The 19050-nt window shown below is 41.0% G+C and overlaps 1 protein-coding gene across 7 annotated transcripts in view; it reads left to right on the top strand.

Annotated features, from left to right (window-relative positions):
* The first annotated feature begins 526 nt into the window (after positions 1–526).
* IL15RA (interleukin 15 receptor subunit alpha) overlaps positions 527–19050 on the top strand; it is a 52772-nt gene continuing 34248 nt past the window's right edge. For all 7 annotated transcript variants that reach the window (XR_009053428.1, XM_057733941.1, XM_057733940.1 and 4 more), the window contains exon 1: positions 527–658. Coding sequence is in view for 6 of the 7 variants with exons in the window: in XM_057733941.1 (XP_057589924.1) it covers positions 565–658 (94 nt within the window). In the remaining variant the exon portion in view is untranslated. The remainder of the gene's footprint in view (positions 659–19050) is intronic.

Genomic DNA, 19050 nt, shown 5'->3' with positions numbered 1-19050 from the left:
GCGTCACCGGCCCGGACCGGCGGGGCGCGGGGCCACTCGTTCGCCAGCTCCTGGTCCAGGACCGTCGAGGTCGGAGCGACACGCAGGGACAAACGAAGGGAGGTGACCGAGTGGCGCCGAAGCCTGGCGTGACGCCCAGCGGCCGTGTTTACGGGAACGAGTCTGCTTCCCGACAGCTTCTCGCACTCCCTCTCAGGGGGCGGGGGGGGACACGCGACGGAATGGACTGCTGGGGTCAGCAGGGCCGAGGAGGGCGAAGCCGGGGAGGACCCCTGGCCTCCGCAGGGCACAGTCCGGGCTCCCGCCCCGCGCGGCCGGTGGCGCTGCGGGGACCGGGCAGCGGCGCGGGGGTCACCGCGGCTTTCTCCAGGGGAGGGGGCGGGGATGCTGAGTCACGGATCTGTCACCGCTCCTCACCTCGCTCCGGCCCTCGGGGGCTAAAGCTAAAGCAAAAGCGAAAGCGAATGCGGCTCGCGGGGCGGCGGGTCCCGGCGCTGCGCCCGCCGCCTCCTCCCGGGCGGTGGCATCTGCGCGCGCGGGCGGGGGCGCGGCCGCGGTCGGGCCATGTCCGGGCGGCTCCGGGGCTGCGGGGCCGGAGCCCTCCCCACGCTGCTGCCGCCGCTGCTGCTGCTGCTGCTGGGATCGCCGGCGACGCCGGGTAGGGAGCGCGCGGCGGGCGGGGGGCGGGGGTCGGACCCCAGCACGAGGGTGCGCGCCCGCGCGCCGGGGACACGTGGAGGGACGCGGGGACCGCCGGCGCCCGGCCCCGCGCCCCGGGTCACCTGGCTTCCCCAGGCAGGCAGCGGGTGGCCGGGCTTCTCAGCCTGCGTGTCCCCCGGTGTCCCAGGCAAAGGGAAGAAGCCGGAGTTTGCGGCGCGGGCTCGCAGGTGGGAGTTTCGCGGCGATCGAGGAAAGCTGTGCGCGCGTTCGTCTGCTGGCCGTCCCCGCGGGGGTCCGGGGAAAACCGCTGGTCTCTCCGCTCAGACCGGAGCGAGTTATATGGGTGGCTGGTGGTAGGACGCGGTACGGGCTGCGTGCGTCCCGGAGGAGAGGAACCGTGTCCGGCAGGTTGCACACCTGGGGGACCTTGGCAACGGCCGCAAATTCTTGAGCATCAGGAAACCGTGCGAGCGCGCGGGGGTAGCGGGGTGAGGCACCCCGGGGTACGCGCTCCCATGCGGACGGGGCAGAATGAAGCTGAGGATGGCTGGGTGTGTTCGGGAAGGACATTAGCTCTCGCAGATGCCGTCTCACCTGGAAGAGTCGAATGAGCGTCCCGTATTGTAGGTTTTCGTCCCGGGAGCTAGACGAGGGGGAGGGGAAAGGAGAGATGGGTCTGGCTTTATTCACGTCGGCGCGCCTTAATCTTTTTAGTCAGGGAGCTCTTGGAGGGTCTGATGAAAGCTACGAACCATCTCCCCTGAAAAATACATGAATGCACCTACTTACAAAACTTGCATATAATTTTGGGGTTAGGGACCCCAAAGGCCATCCGTGGACTCTCCAGGAGATAGTAATCCCACGATGTGTGTGTGTGTGGGGGGGGGGGTGTTTAGCATCTCCTAATAACTTACATCCAGTCGGTCAGTCTACCCATTACTCCATCAGACATACATCCACAGTTCTGGCTCGCTGGTCTGCTGCGAACCCCATAGCTGTGCATTTTTTCTCGAGACTATGTTAGGATTTTCCCCCCACGTCTGAGAATCAGAGATATTTTGGTGACTTGGTCAGTTCTTCCCAGCTGGCTAGCCAGAGTTCCGCATGACCCAGCGGGAGGCACCGGGGACAGCCAGAGCACTGAGGCAACTCTACTGGACAATGTGAAAGTGAAATGCAGCTTTAGTCAGAACCCAGCAAAGATGAGCTGTCTGCTTCCAAGTCAGAGGACACCGAAGGCAAACTCTCTAAAGCTCATCAACCTGCATAGCTCTCTGGCCTCACAAAGGCATTGCTGCCATCCCTTAGCTCCTGGTGTTTCACAGTTTTTCTTAAACAGCTCTCTTGGGGTTCAACTGACAGATAATAAGCAGTGTACATTTAAATTGCACGATTTGATGCGATTATAGGTAAATGTATAGTCACAAAACCATCACCACGGTCAAGAAAGGACACATGGGGGCTTCCTAGGTGGCGCAGTGGTTAAGAATCCACCTGCCAATGCAGAGGACACGGGTTTGATCCCTGCTCCAGGAAGATCCCACATGCCGCGGAGCAACTAAGCCCGTGTGCCAAAAAAAAAAAAAAAAAAAAGGACACATGAACATTGCTACCAGAAGCTTCCTTATGTCCTGCATTAATTATCATGACCTCCCAGCCCAGCCCTATCCCCTGTGACAACCAATATCTGCTTTCTGTCACTACTGATTAGTTGCATTTTCTAGAATTTTATATAAACAGTCGTACAGTGTGTACTCTTTCTTATCTGGCTTTTTTCACTCATAATAATTATTCGGAGAATTCTCCAGCTTTGTAACTTATATCAACAGTCCATTTTTCCTTATTACTGAGTACTGTTCTACTGCATGGACAGTGCAGGTTTTTTTCATCCATTCACTTGTTAGTGGACATTTGGGGGGTTGTTTCTGGTTTTTGACTATCACAAATAAAGCTATTATGAACATTCACATATAGTTTTTTATGTGGACAGAGGTTTTTGTTTCTCTTGGGTAGAGAAAATGGCTAGGGATGGAATGGTTGGATCACGTGACGTGTATGTTTGATTTTTAAAGCAGCGGCCAAACTATTTTCCAAATCAATTGTACTCATTTACATTCCCACCAGCAGTGGGTGAGAGTTCCACTTCCTTCACATACTTGTCAGCACGTGGTATGGCCAGTCTTTTGTTGTTGTTGTTCAACTTTTAGAAATTTTTATTTTTTTCCAGCTTTATAGAGATATATGTAATCGATATATATTGTGTAAGTTTAAGGTGTACAATGTGATGATTTGATATATGTGCATATTGTGAAATGATGACCACAAGATTAGTTGCACATTCATCGTGTGTGTGTGTGTGTGTCTGTGTGTCTGTGTGTGTGTCTGTGGTCGGGCTTTTTCATTGTTCCCATTCTAACAGATGTGTAATGGTCTCTCATAGTTTTAATTTGCATTTTCCAAATAGTGAATGATGTTGAGTGTCTCTTTTTATACTTATTTGCCATCAATATATCTTCTTTTGGTAAATTGTCTAGTTAAACATTCTGCCCTTTAAAAAACTGAGTTATTGAATTATTATTGAGTTTTGAGAGTTCTTACAAGTCCTTTATCAGATATATGATTTGCAAATATTTTTTCAGAGCCTGTCTTGTCTTTTCATTCTCATGATAGTGTCTAATGAAGAGCAGAAATTTTTAATTTTGATGAAGTTCAACTTATTAATTTGTTCTTTTATGTATTGTGCTTATGGTGTCATATCTAAGAAATCTTTGCTTAAGTCAAGGTTACAGGGTTACCTCTTCTATGTTTACTTCTAGAAGTTTTATAGCTTACATTTTACATTGATGTGCGTGATTCATTTTGAATTAATTTTTCATATAATGTGAAGTATGGCTTGAGGTTCTGTTTTGGTTTGGTTTGGGGTTTTATTGCGTGTGAACATCTGATTGTTCTGGCACCATTTGTTGGAAAGATGATCTCTGCGGAACTGCTCTTACACCTGTTTTGAGCTGTCAGCTGTTTATACATGTGTTGGTTGCTGCAGACAAGACATCAGCACATGAAAATCAATTACATTGCTATACATTAGCACTGAGCAATTGGAAACTGAAATTTTTTAAAAAAGCAACATCACTTGCAATAGCATGAAAAAAGTATGAAATACTTAGGGATAAATCTGACAAAAATGAGAAAGACCTGTACACTGAAAACCGCAAAACACTGCTGAGAGAAATTAAAGAAGATCTAAGCAAATGGAGAGACATCATGTTCACGGATTGGACAGATCAGTATTGTTAAGGTGTCAATTCTCCCCAAATCAAAATTCCAGCAGGCTTTCTTACAGAGATTGATAAAGTAGTTCCAAAATCCACACAGATGCAAAAGACCTGGTATAGCCAAAACAACTTGGAAAGACAACTGAATCGGGGGATCAGCAATTCTGGTTTTGAGACTTAGAAGGTTACAGTAATCGGGACAGTGTGGTATCGGCGTAAAGAGGGACAAAAAGGTAGCAGAAGATGCCTGATGTTTTTAAGTGAGCTTAGGAGGGAAGTGGCTGCAGGTGATTAGATCTGCTGCTTGGCTGTATGGTCCTGGTCAGGAATTACACAGAGCAGTTCATTCCTTACGACAAGCTGGGTACATTAATAGTCTCAGGTCTGTCCCTGCTGGCTTTCAGCGCTAACAGACACAGTCAAGTCGTCATCATCTGCTCTTATCCAAAAGGGGGAACTCAGCATCTTGGCTAGGAGGTCATTTGCCTAGATCCTCGTAACCTGAAAGGCTGCAGGTGATTTGCCCAAGGCGGCTGGAAACGATGGTGCTTTGTCTGAAGATGAATGTCCCTGCTCGCCAGTTGGGACGTTGTTGTGCAGAGCGCTAGTGGACTTGGGGGTGGTTGTAGAACTTAATGTCTTTAAACATTTTTTAAACCATTTTTAAGGAATCCAGGGAGTTTTGCTAAAACCTTTTTTTTCCCCAAATCATTTTTATCTCATTATTGCTTTGTGCTGCTACTGATAGCAAAACAAGTGATAAAAACTTAAATGTACAAAATATGGGATTTGTTGAAATCAACCTAAATGGAGGATTGCACAAATAAAATAGGGTTGCTTTCAAACAGTATGCATCATTTGATTCAGTTTTTCCTGGAAGATCTAAACGTAGCTGTCATTGAGGAGAGAGATTATAGGTTGTGTCTGTGTGTGTGTAGCTGTCTGCCTTTTCTTATTCTTCTGTCATAATTTGAATTGCTTTTGTAATGAAAGAGAATAAATAAAACTACAAAATAAACAATGCAAAAAAGATCTAGAATTTTGCAGTTTTTTTCTAATTCATCTTTAATTAATTACAGCCGATCTTGCTTGGCAGTGTTTTCGTGGCTTTATAAATTTTGCAAATTGCTTAAAATCGGGTTCTATAAAGTCACTGCAGATGACATTTTGTGCATTCTATACATACATTTTATAATCCTTTACAACTTGTTTAAACAATTCCTTATTGCTAGAGCCGTTTGTAGGCTTCTGTTACCTCCCAGTAGTTGGATATTTAGGTTGTTTCAAAATGTCTGATACTCTGAAAAGCACAGAGTAGGAATAATTGGATGAAAATTAGCGAATCAGAACAAAAAAGACAAGAGGAAAGCCCTCAAGTCTTTTTTAAATGCCAGAAATGTTGGAGCATGTTCTTTTTCAATCAAATCATCACTTCAGCTAACTCGTATTGGGCTAAATTACTTCTGCCAAATTGATTTTACCAAATAGCATGTAACTAAGTAAATACATGTATAAAATCCCCTAGTATATACTCTTGGAGTCATACCCTGTGTTACTCACTACAGATGACTGATGTTATGTGAATGTTTCTACTTGAAAGGTCTTAATTTTCTTCTGCACAAAGGGGACCTAATTAAGGGCTCTGGCCAGGAAGGGGTGTATTATTGGAAGGCTTACTCTTGTCAAGTGTGAAGAACAAACTGTAGTCTAGAGGGTCTGGAGGCAGGAAGCTAAGTTGGAGGCTTCTGCAATAGTTCCAGTAAATGGTGATGAAATCCTGAACGAAGGCAGCGTCAGTAAGGGAGAGTGGAGAAGGCAGGTTTCCTCTTGAGACCCACAAGTAGAGGATGTATTTTATTCTTTCCCTTTTGTTTGCCCTTGGACCTATAGCCACTCAAGTCGTCCAAGCCTTCAAAAGTCATAATTTAAGGACTCAAACTGTGAGTTCCACCTGCCACACAAAAGGTAGATTAGGAAGCTCAGAGAGCAAGCCTGAGAGAGTGAAAGCCGTGACGTGGGTACGGTTGGTACTTACGATGGGTGCCAAAAGGAAGAAAATGTGTTGGCTTAGCTGACGTTTCAGCCAGAAAAATAATGAGGAAAAATGGATTACTGCGAACACGGAGAGGCCTTTATGCTTCTGAGATGTGATGTCAGCGTCACAAAGAGCTTGAGGACAGAAACCGTATCCTATACGTCTTTGTATCCTAGGGCAGTCAGCATGCTATAGGCGTTTAAACGGTAGAGTAGGAGAAAAACTGCCATATGTACAATATATTGGGATTGCCATATATACATTACTAACAAGAAAAAAATATATCAAATTGTACCCTTCAAATATATGGAGTTTATTGTATGTCAATTATATCTCAATAAAATTCTTTAAAAAAATGACTGCACACTGAAAGCAAGCATCAGAGAAATTCCAAAAAAAAAAAAACAAAAGAGAGAGAGAGCGAGAGAGAGAAAATACTGGAATGGATTATGGATTCTGACTTTCCTTGAAGAATGGGAGGGGCCTTCTACCCTTGAACTCTGGATGCAAGACTAGGCCAGGGCTACTTAGTCATACTAGACTGTGTAAACTAACTTGATAAAAAAAAAAGTCTGATTCACAGGTTCTGAGAAGTGAAAGAGGTGTGGCCCTACACAACTATTTTGGTAACTTCATTTAAATGATTGTTAGGACTTGTTATGTATATTTTCTGGCTACTTAAGAGCTTTGAAAATTCCAGAATCTTACATTTTCTCCCATTTCCATTACTTCATCCATTCCACTCTGTAGATTCAAAAGCTAGTCACTAACTTCAGGAAACACTCATCACATACTGGGCTTAGCGCCGTAAGAGTACCAGAGAAATATATTCCCCACCTCCAGGAGCTTATGATATTGTAAACAAGGTGAGACTTGCTTAGGCTGAATATCTAGGGAACCATGTTTTGAGAGAATATATAGAGAAATTACAACTGAAGTATCAAAAGATGTGATTAAGGCCTCCGAAGTGAAAGGTTATTGTTGCAATCAAATGTGTAACCTCCAGTGCGCCGGTGGGAGTGTAGCTTTGTGCCGGCCAGTGTGCGGCTGATGGGGCTGCTGCAGTATGTTGCTGCCCTTGTGTACCCATATGGCTATGACGTGTGGATTTATCCGTCTTTGAGGACTGTTCACAACGGAAAGCAGACTTCCTTTTTCAGCAAAATGACAGAGTATATATTCTGAAAAACCCTCCTGCTGAAAAAAACACACCCAGAAATGATAAATAATACAGAGCAAACAAACAGCTATTAAAATCCACAGCCAATAAAACAGGTAATCAACTGTTTAAAGCAAAAATAAGGATCATGTGTTGTGGTGCTTATAAAATATATAGAAGCAAAAGGTATGACAACATAGCACCAAGGCTGGGCAGAGAGAAATGAAAGTATACTGTTTCAGGTTCTTATATTAGATATGAGAAGGAGTATAACATCACCTGAGGGTGAGCTGTGATGAGGTAAAGACATATACTATAAACTCGAAAGCAACCACTAAAATAATACAGCAAAGAACCATGACATTTCTATGGGACCATCTCCACAGAGAATCCTATGGAATCCACAAAAATGCTACTAGAAGGAGTTTAGCAAAGTTGCAGAGTTCACAATTAATTTACAAATATCAGTATGCAAAATGCTAGCAACAAACAATTAGAAATTGAAATAAAAATAATGCCATTTGTGTTGGAATAAAAATATGAAATACTTAGGAATACATCTGACAAAAGATGTACAAAATGAGTACACTGAAAACTATAAAACATTTCTGAGATAAATTACTGAAGACATAAATAAATCAAGAAAGATATTGTGGGGCTTCCCTGGTGGTGCAGTAGTTGGGAATCTGCCTGTCAATGCAGGGGACACAGGTTCAATCCCTGGTCCAAGAAGATTCCACATGCTGTGGAGCAACTAAGCCCATGAGCCACAACTACTGAGCCCATGTGCCACAACTACTAAAGCCAGCAAGAGAGCCTGTGTTCCGCAACAAGAGAAGCCACCACAATGAGAAGCCTGTACACCACAATGAAGAGAAGCCCCCCTCGCCACAACTAGAGAAAGCCTGTACACAGCAATGAAGACCCAATGCAGCCACTAAATTAATTAATTAATTAATTTTTAAAAAAAGAAAAAAATAAGAAAGATACTGTGTTTATGGCTATTCAGAAAACAATATCAGTTCTTCACCAACTTGATCTATAAATGTAATGCAATTCCAATCAAACTTTCAGCAGGTTTCTTTTTTCCAGTTAGAAATTGATATACTGATTCTATAACCCAGTAAAGGACCAAACTTAACTTTGAAAATGATTAACAAAGTTAGAGGATTTACACTACCTGACTTCAAGATTTATTATAAAGCTACAGTAATCAAGACATGATATTGGTGTCAAGATTAACAAATAGGCAAATATATCAATGGAAAAGAATATCAAGTCCTTAAATAACCCCACATATACTTGGTCCCTGGTCGAGATCCTATATGAATACCACTTGAGGTCCACTACCACTGCTGCCAGATTACAGGAAGGAAGCTTTTTCATGTACAAAATCTATCAAAGATACAAGGGAGAGGTTGGCTGCCACAAAAGGAAAAAGCAATATAACTGAAAGCTCCAACCCTGAGAGCCAGGCACACAGGGCCAGCCTAAGACTGAGGCTGGACTAAGAAAACAGACAACTTCTCCTGACCCCACCACATCCAGGCAAGCAAGCACCAAGTGAAAAGCACAATAGTCAACTGCTCAGGGTGGGGTGGGCAAGAGTGTGCAGAGATAACCACTGTGGTTTAGATAAACAGAAGAGGACAAAAGATGAGGGTAGAGCAGGAACACTGAGAAAAACCTTCTGCCACTCCAGCCCCCACCCAAAGCACAAGATAAGATAAGAGGAATTTGAAGCCAATGGTGTTCCAAAGGTAACCAGAGCAACAATAAAACCCAAATCCACTTCAACAACTGACTAGATTGACTCAGTCCTCCCCACATCATCCGTTTTGCAGAAGTGTTCACATTTTTAGGCATAAATACTGTTTATCTCAGTTCTACACACATAGTTCAGCATTCAATCAAAAATTATGAGACATACAGAAAAGCAATAACAGCGCATTCCCACTATGAAGAAACAAAGCAATAAACAAGACTCAGAGATGACCCAGAAGTTGGAACTATCAGACTGGAAGTTAAAGTAATATCATTAATATGTTAAAGCCTCAGGTGAAAAGGATGGACAGCATTCATGGGTAAATGGGGAATTTCAGCCAAGAGATGGAAATCATAAGAAAGTATCAAATGGAAATGTTAGAAAATTTTAAAATAACAGAGATGAAGCAAGCCTTTGACAGGCTTATCAGAACACTTTTCACAGCCAAGAAAAGAATGTATGTATGTATGTGTGTGTAATGTATGTATGTGTAATCAGAATTCCAGAAACAAAAGAGAATGGAGCAGAAGAAATATTTGAAGAGATAATAGTTGAGAATTTCCCCAAATTTATAAAAGATATTCAATCACAGATCCAGGAAGCTCAGAGAACACAAAGCAGGATAAATCCCCACCCCCCACAAAACAAACAAACAAACAAAAAACCTTATGCTAGACACATCATATTCAAACTGCTGAAAAGTAAAGAAAGAGAAAATCATGATAAGAAGATTAAAGATACATTACACACAGAGGAACAAAGATAAGAACTACAGTAGACTTCTCGTCAGAAACTATGCAAGCCATAAGAAAATGGAGTGACATCTTTATAGTGCCAAAATAAAACAAAACAAAAACCTGTCAAGCCAGAATTCTAATAACCAGGAAAATATCTTTCAAAAATGAAAGCAAAATAAAGACCTTTTCTGACAAACAAAAGGTGAAAGGATTCATCACCAGCAGACTTGCACTACAAGAAACATTAAAGGAAATTCTGGAGGCAAAAGGAATATAAAGCCTAAATAGAAACTTGGATCTACAAAGAGAAAAGCTCTAGAAATAGTTAAATGGAGGTGAATAAAATATGTTGTTTCTTTTCATCATTCTAAAAGATACTTACTGTCTACCAAGTGGGGAAAGCAGGGGGGGTTTGGGTGGGATGAATTGGGAAATTGGGATTGCCATATATACATGACTAATAAGAAAAAAATATATCAAATTGTACACTTTAAATGTGCACAGTTTATTGTATGTCAGTTGTATCTCAATAAAAGCTCTTAAAGAAAAAAATAAAAAAAATAAAAGATACTATCTAAAGCAAAAATAATAGCAAAGTATTGTGGGTTTATAGAATATATGAAAGTAAAGTGTATGATAGCAAAAATATAGGAGAGAGAAATTGTAAGTATGCATTGGTATGGTTCTTAATTATTTGTGAGGTGCTGTAATATTATTTGATGGTACTGTGATAAAATAAAGATGTATATGTAAACCTTAGGGAAACCACTAAAAATAACTTAAAGTGGTGTATAGAATAAGCCAGTAGTCACGATAAAATGGAATAATAATAATCAATCCAAATGCAGGCAGGAAAAAAGGAAAATCAACAGTGATCAAATGGAACAAATAGAAAACAACCAGCAAAATGGTAGGTTGAAATCCAGCCACGTAAATAATTAAATATAAGTGATCTAAACACACCAATTAAAAAAAAAAAAACCTAGAGATTGTGAGACTGGATAAAAAAAAAACAAGACTCCACCATATGCTAACTATAAAATACTTCAAATATAAAGGCAAAGATAGCTTAAAAGTAAATGGATGAAAACAGATATACCACACAAACCACCCCTGTTAAGAAACAATTTACCATAACTAACCCAAGAATAGATTAACCTAAATATACTCTCAAAACAGGAACAAGACAAAGCTTCACACTATAACCATTCCTCTTCAACTTTAAACAAGAGGTCCTAGCAAAACAATAAGACAAGAGAAAACAAAAGTTATGCAGATAAGAAAGAAATTTTAAAGATCTCCTTATTCTAGATATATGATTGTTACTACTTCATAGTAATTTACAGAAACATTATTGGAAAAGACTGAGCAAGATTCCTGAGTTAAAAGTCAGTAATTGAGAATCAAAATGCAAAAAGCATTCTGAAAATACACATTTTTAAAAGATAACATTTAGAAAAGCACACCAAAAAAATTAAGTACCTAGGAATAAATCAGCAAAAGATATGTCAGTCCCTTACGTAGAAAATTAAAACTTTTGAAAGAAACCTAAATAAGTAGAGAGATATACAGTGTTTTCAGGTAAGAAGACAATATCTTTTTTTTTCATCTCTACGAGCATTACTTCTGCAAGTGTCATCACAGCAGAAGAGTCAATATCTTAAAGATGTCAGATCTCCCCAGATCTATCTTTTGATTCAGTTTAATTCCAAGAAAAATACTAAGAGGATTCTTTGTAATCATTGCTAAGCTAATTCTAAAATTCATATAAAAAAAGACAAGAATAGCCAAGAAAATATATTAGAATAACATGAGTGGGAGAGGTCCTTGCTCTATTAAATATCAGAACTTGCTACCTAACTCTATGGTGTAGAGATAGAAAAATAAATCGGTGAAATAAAATGGCCTGAAAAGAGACAACATATGGAAACTATAATTAAACTTTTAATGAGATAACTATCTTTGCTTTTTAAAATGAAATTGAATTCTTACCTCACACTATACACAAAAATCAATTGCATAATGACAGAAGTCTTCAATTGGAATGGCAAACACACAACACTTAGAGAAAAACATAGGAGAATCTCTTTATAATCCTGAGTCAGGAAAGATCTCTTATTAAGACACAAAAACTCTAATCCTAAATGGAAAACAATGTTAAATTTGACTACGTTAATATTTTAAAACTTCTGTTTATCCAAATGTACCAAAAAGAAAATAAAGAAAAGCCATCACCTTGGAGAAAGTATTTGTAACTTATCTAAATAACAAAGAATTAGTATCAAGAATACATGAAAAGCATGTAACAATCAAAAAGCAAAAGACAACCTCATTTAAAAACTGGCAATAAACATACAGAAATTTTAGTAAGAAACAGAAACATTTCATAAATACCTCTTTAATAACAGGGGAATTCAAGTTAAGTCCAATGAGATACCCTGTCATATCTACCAGCAGGACGAAAATGAAGACAGACGAGTGCAGCGGGTTTGTATAACAAGAAATGAACTACTGCTGGTGGAACTATAATCTGGTGTAGTCCCTTTGGAAAATGACGTGATAGGATCTGATAAAACTGATAATGTGCTGTGTCCCAGCAATGCCACTGCTAAGCAAATACCCTAAAGAAACGTTCCCATGGGCATCCCTTGTACATATGCAAGAATATTCATAGCATTATGATTTGTAATAGCGAAAACACTAGAAACCATCCAAATGTCTAAGGACAGTGAGATTGTGGCATAGCCATACAATAGAGTAATTTCATACCAGAAGTGGATGAATGACAGCTACGAGCATCAACAGAAATAAAAAAAACAAAACATTGTGTGACAGGAGCATATATAGAAGAGTATATGTGGAATGATTCAACGTATAAAAAACTAAAAAATTAAGAACGAGATATTATAAGGAAATATGTATATGGTATAAAACCATAAATCAGAGCAAAGGAATCATTATTACAAACATCAGTACTGTATGGTGTTCCTCTCTTGGAGAGTTAAGGGGGCTACAGCTGGGGAGGGGATGCGGTGGCCCCTAAGTTACTGGTAATATTCTATTTTTTAAGCTAATCGATGTGTCCATGAGTCTTCTTTTTTATGGTTATTCCTTAAATTGCACATAAACATTTTACATACTTCTGTTTATAAACGCACAGTGAAAAGCGTATTAGGAACATACAGGAGAGGCCGAGGGTGCTGAGGAGGACAGTACCATCCTGCCTCAGATACAGCTTCTGGGACTAAATGATTACTGATCTACTCTAATCAACACTTGTCAACAATAAACAGATATAATCAACTGCAAATAATCAACATTCAAATCCTTACTCCCCCCCCAAAAAAATCAATAGAGAAATCAAACATCAAATTACAGCCAGCTAAAGAGAAATCAGTGAGCTAGATGAGAGGTCTGAAGAAATTACTCAGATGGTGAATAGAAGAGTTTAAAAGACATGAAAGCTAGAGCTAAGGACTGAATGTTTGGGTCCCCCAAAAGTCATGCGATGAAACTCTAATCCCAGACGTGGTAATATCTGGAGGATTACCTTTGGGAGGTAATTCCGTTTAGATAAGGTTGGGCGGACTCTCTCTCTCTCTCTTTCTCTCTCTCCCCACCATGTGAGGACACAGCAAGAAGGCATGGTCTGTAAACCAGGAAGAGGGCTCCCACCAGACCACACTGGCCCCCTATTCTTGGACTTCCAGTTTACAGAACTGTGAGAAATAAACGTTTGTTGTCTCCCAGTCTGTGGTATTTTGTGATAGTAACCTGAAGTAAGACAGACAGAATAAGAATCACATGATCAGAACTTTGGAAGAAGGAACAGGAACAAAGTAGAAGAGATGATATTCAAGGAGATAATGGCTGAGTATTTTCCAGAACTGATCAAAGCCACCAAAGACATCAAAGATCAAATTTGGGAAACACCACCAAACAAGATAAAGAGGAAACCCACACCAAGAACCATTGCAATAAATCTGCAGAGCACCAAAGACAAAGAGAAGACCTTAAGTGTCCAGAAAGAAAAGACAATTACTGACAGAGAAACAATAAGTAGACACACAGTGGGCTTTTCAGTAGCAACAGCAACAATCAGAGTACTGGGAAGAAAAGCCATCTGCCTAGAATTGTATATCCAGGGTAACATTCATTCAAAACCACACGGTAAAATGGAGAGGATTCTGGGAAGATGGCAGAGCAGGAAGTGTCAGGAATCTATTTCCCCTCCTAGACAGAAATTGCACTGGCAGGATCTGTCTGATGTAACTATTTGGAACTCTAGAGTCTACTGAAGGCTTGCAACTGTCAGGGGAAGAACTGGATGGTAAATTGCAGTCACCTGTGGTCAATTTCAGCTCACAGCACAGTAGCAGCTACCCATCCCCCACCCCAACCATGTGGCTGGCAGCTGTGCAGGTGTTGCTGGAGCAGCTTGTACACAGCTTGCTGGAGCCAGGAGGGCAAGGAGGACCCTCTCCTACAAACCAGGGATCTGTGCTGTGATGGATGATTGATTGCTGCTTCTGATAACACAGGTGCCACCAAAGAGCTGGGCAACCATTGCTGCAGTACCTTCCCCGCATTGTTGCAGCCCCTTCCAGACCAGCTGAAGTGTCTCCCAGGAGTTTTAAAGGCCCAGTACCCTTCTTTATCCTCCCCCACCCTTCATTTTTCTTTGTTTTCCCTTTTGGGGACCAGATATTGAAGACTAGGACATTCAAAAACAACCGTATATACAGGGAAAATTAGAAAGTAACTGTGTAAGCCCTGGGAAAATTTTGGAAAACACCCAAGAAGGCCTTAGGTTTACACTCAGGCTGACTCTCAGCACAAAGACAGCCCACAATTTTTCTTGTTTAATTACAAAAAAAAGTAAAGCCTAGAGTAGGGGAAAATTTGATTTCCTGGGTTACCACATTAGTATATTCAAATGTCCAGTTTCAACAAAAAGTCACAAATCATAGAAAGAAACAGGGACGTATAACCCATTCCGAAGAATAAATAACAGAAATTGTCCCTGAAAAAGACCTAATGGGAGACAAACACCTTAAAGCAACTGTCTTAAAGATGCTCAAAGAACTAAAGGAAGAAGAAAGTCAAAGAAAATGATGTATGGACAAAATGGAAATATCAATATACAGAAAACCTAAAAAGGAACCAAAAAGAAATTCTGAAGCTGAAAAATAACAACTCAATTGAAAAATTCATTAGAGAGATTCAAAGGCAGAGCTGAACTGACAGAAAAATTAGCAAAGTTGAATACAGGACCACAGAAATTATCAAGTCTGAGAAACAGAAAGAAAAAAGATTGAAGAAAAGTGATCAGAGCCTAAGGGACCTGTGGAAACCATCAAGAGGATCAGCGTGTGCATTATAGAAGTCTCAGAAGAAGAAGAAAGAAGCAGAGAGAAACACGCCAAAACTTAAGGGACACAGGGAGAGTGGTGCTATGGGGAAAATTTATAGCTATAAACACATGAAAAAAATGTGAAAGAAAAAAAACGAAGGATCTCAAATCAAAAACCTAACTTTATACCTCAAGAAACTAGAAAAAGAACAAAAAAATCCCAAAGCTGGCAGAAGGAAAGAAATAGTAAAGATCAGAACAGAGAAAAACAAAAGAGACAATAGAAAAATACAGAAAATCAATGAAATCAAAAGTTGGTTCTTTAAAAAGATCAACAAAATTGACTAACCTTTAGCTAGATGGGCTAAGAAAAAAACAGCAAAGACTCAAATTCTAAAATCAGAAATGAAAGTAGGGACATTACTACCAATCTTACAGAAATAAAAAGGATTATGAGAGTATAATGAACAATTATACACCAACGAACTGGATAACCTAGATGACACTGACAAATTCCTAGAAATACAAAACCTACCAAGACTAAATCATGAAAAAATAGAACATTTGAGTAAATCTATAACTAGTAAGGATCAGTCATCAAAAATCTCCCAACAAAGAAAAACCCTGGACTCAATGGCTTCACTAGTGAATTCTAATAAACATTTAAAAAAGACCTAACCTAGCAATCCTTCTCAAACTTTTCCATAAAATTGAAAAGGAGGGAACACTTCCCAACTTATTCTGTGAGTCCAGCATTTCCCTGATACCAAAGCCAGACAAAGCCAAATAAGAAAACTACACACCAATATCCCTCATGAACAATGATGTGAAAATCTTTAACAAAATACTAGGAAACTGAATTTAGCAGCATGTTCAAAGGATTATAAACCATGACCAAGTGGGATTTATTCCTGGAATGAAAGGGTAGTTCAACGTATGAAAATTGATAAATGTAATACACCATATTAACAGAATGAAGGGAAAACACCACATAATCTTCTCAACTGATGCAGAAAAAGCATTTGACAAAATTCAATACACTTTCATAATAAAAGCAATCAAAATACTAGGAATAGAAGAAAACTACTTTGATATATTAAAAGCCATATATGAAAACCCACGGTAATCATCTTACTCAATGGTGAGACTGAAAGCTTTTCCTTTGAGATCAGGAACAAAGAAAGGATGCCTGCTTTGAATACATCTATTCAACATAGTACTGAAGCCCGAGCGCCTAGAGCCCATGCTCTGCAGCAAGAGATGCCACTGCAATGAGGAGCCTGAGCACTAAAACAAAGAGTAGCCCCCACTCTCTGCAACGAGAGAAACCCCGTGTGCATCAAAGAAGACCCAACACAGCCAATAAATAAATAAATAAATAAATAAATTTATTTTTTAAAAAAAGACCCTATCAAGAGAGTAAAAATCAACCCACAGAATGGGAGAAAATATTTGCAAATCATATATATGATAAGGGATCAATATCCAAAATATGTAGATTCTTAAAACTCAACAACAACAAAAAACAAATAACCTGATGCAAAAATGGGTAAAGAACTTGAACATACATCTCTCAACATCACTAACCTTTAGGGAAATGCAAACCAAAACTTCAGTGAGACACACCTCATACCCATTAGGATGACTTATCAAAAAAAAAAAGTGTTGACAAGGATGTAGAAAACTGGAACCCTTGTGCACTGCTGGTGGGAATGTAAATTGGTACAGTCACTGTGGAAAACAGTGTGGCAGTTTCTAAAAAATTTAAAAATAGACTTACTATATCATCTAGGAATTCCACTTCTGGTGTATACCCAAGTTAATTGAAAGTAGGGTCTTAAAGAAATGTTTGTACACCCATGTTCATAGCAGCATTGTTCTCAACAACTAAATCGTGGAAGCAATGCAAGTGTCCATCAGCAGATGAATGGATAATCCAAATGTGGTCTATGCATACAGTGCAATGTTACTTAGCCTTACAAGGGAAGGAGATTTGGCAGCATGCAACAATATGGATGATGCGAAGTGAAATAAACCAGTCACAAAATGACAAATACAGCTTCGAGCAAGTTGTCTTTTCAATCCCAAGGAAATGGACTGGTCTTGTGAATCACCGTGTGTATGGTGTTTGGGCTGAGGTAGGGATTCTCAGGCTCTCACTTCTGTCCGAGGTTTCGGAATAACCCATGGCAGAGGCCATCAGTCCCCGAGAGACTCAGCGCTTGACTCTGTGATATCACAGGCTCTTCCAGGCCCAAGACAACAATGCTGTCAGCTCCAAAGAGCAGACTTAGCATAAGGAAGGAAAGGGGCAGGTGAGGAAAAACCAGTTAAATACACTCCTGCCGACCAAAACTGGTCTTCGCCTAGCCGTCTCCCCTGGGGACCTCACGTCTCTTGTATTCTCTGGAGTTACTGGTCTGTGGCCGGATGGAGACCATCCAATCACCAGTGATGTAACCTGAGAGGTCCAAAGGTCCAAGGTCGATTCGGGCTCCCTCAGAAGGAAGGAACACTTTATCATAGAGCAGAGTCTAGTCTTTTTATGAGACTATCCATTCTGGTCCATTGTCAAATGTTTCCAGAGTTGAGTTTTATGGGCATTCCTCTCCACTCACCCCACCCCTCCACCTCTAAGTATTTCCCCAGCTCTGTTAACATACAGCAAAGCCCCAGAGATGCAGAGTTAAGATTTTGGTAGCAGAATTTTGAGATTTAAGATTTTATAGTGTGGTACTGCCAAGGTAAACACACACACACACACACACACACACACAATATTTTTGAAATGGAGGTGGGGGAATTAGATCCAATTAAAAAGTATTAGAACACGGTTCAGTGGTTAAGACTCCACGCTTCCAGTGCAGGGGGTGCCGGTTTGATTCCTGGTCGGGGAACTAAGATCCCACATGCCGTGTGATGTGGCCAAAAAAATAAAAAGATTTAAAAAAATTTTTTAAATAAAATTTTAAAATGTATTAGAACAGAAATTTAGAAGAGCACATCAGGAAGAACCTGTAAAAGAAATCCTCATTGATGGAATCAATGGCCCAAAAAAGTGTGAACAAGTAGTTTCAATGTGTGCTGGAAAGTACTGTAACGTGCTGTGATGCCAAGAGACTCGTCCGCACCTGTAAACACCACAGAGGATGGCCCCCGGGCCGGCAGCATCACCATCACCTGGAGCTTGTTAGAAAGTTGGATGCTCGGCCCCTGCCCGGAACTCGTGAGCTCCGGGAAGAGGGCCCAGCACCCTGTGTTTTCACGGGCCCTCCAGGGGGTTCAGGTGCGCATCTGAGGGCTGCTGACCGAGAGGGCATAAGAAGACGGCGAAGGCAGTAAGGAGCAGAGCTGACGTGGCAGAGCGAGGCCTCCAATGTGGCCGTGATGGAGACTGATGCTGCCATTGAGACCCAACGTAGAAAGAGGGGAGGCACCACTGCTGGCCCCAGGGAATGAGGAGGGGCTCTAAAAGGTGTGGAGAGGACTTCCCTGCTGGCGCTGTGGTTAAGAATCCGCCTGCCAATGCAGGGGACTTGGGTTCGAGCCCTGGTCTGGGAAGATCCCACATGCCGTGGAGCAACTAAGCCCACGAGCCGTAACTACTGAGCCTGCGCTCTAGAGCCTGTGAGCCACAACTACTGAGCCCATGTGCTGCAAGTACTGAAGCCCACATGCCTAGAGCCCATGCTCTGCAACAAGAGAAGCCACGGCAATGAGAAGCCTGTGCACTGCAACAAAGCGTAGCCCCTGCTCTCTGCAACTAGAGAAAGCCTGTGTGCAGCAATGAAGACCCAACACAGCCAAAAATAAACAGATAAATAAATAAATAATCTTTTAAAAAATAAATAAATAAAAGGTGTGGAGAGAGGACAGGAAAAGAGGGGAGGTCAGCACCATGAAAACCACAATTAGGGAAATAATTAAAGAAAATTTTCCTGGCCAAAAGGTAATCTTGCTCTGCATTGTCAAGGGCTCATAGAGGAAATCTCAAAGAAAGGGCCCCAAGCGCCACTCAGCAGGTGGTTTTTATTTGGATACTTATTTTTTTAACTTATTTTTTCCG

Source organism: Hippopotamus amphibius, chromosome 4 (genome assembly GCF_030028045.1).
Source record: "Hippopotamus amphibius kiboko isolate mHipAmp2 chromosome 4, mHipAmp2.hap2, whole genome shotgun sequence".
In the NCBI taxonomy this organism is placed as follows: domain Eukaryota; kingdom Metazoa; phylum Chordata; class Mammalia; order Artiodactyla; family Hippopotamidae; genus Hippopotamus; species Hippopotamus amphibius.
The sequence above is the reverse complement of the archived record's forward strand: the minus strand, read 5'-3'. Positions and strand labels throughout refer to the sequence as shown.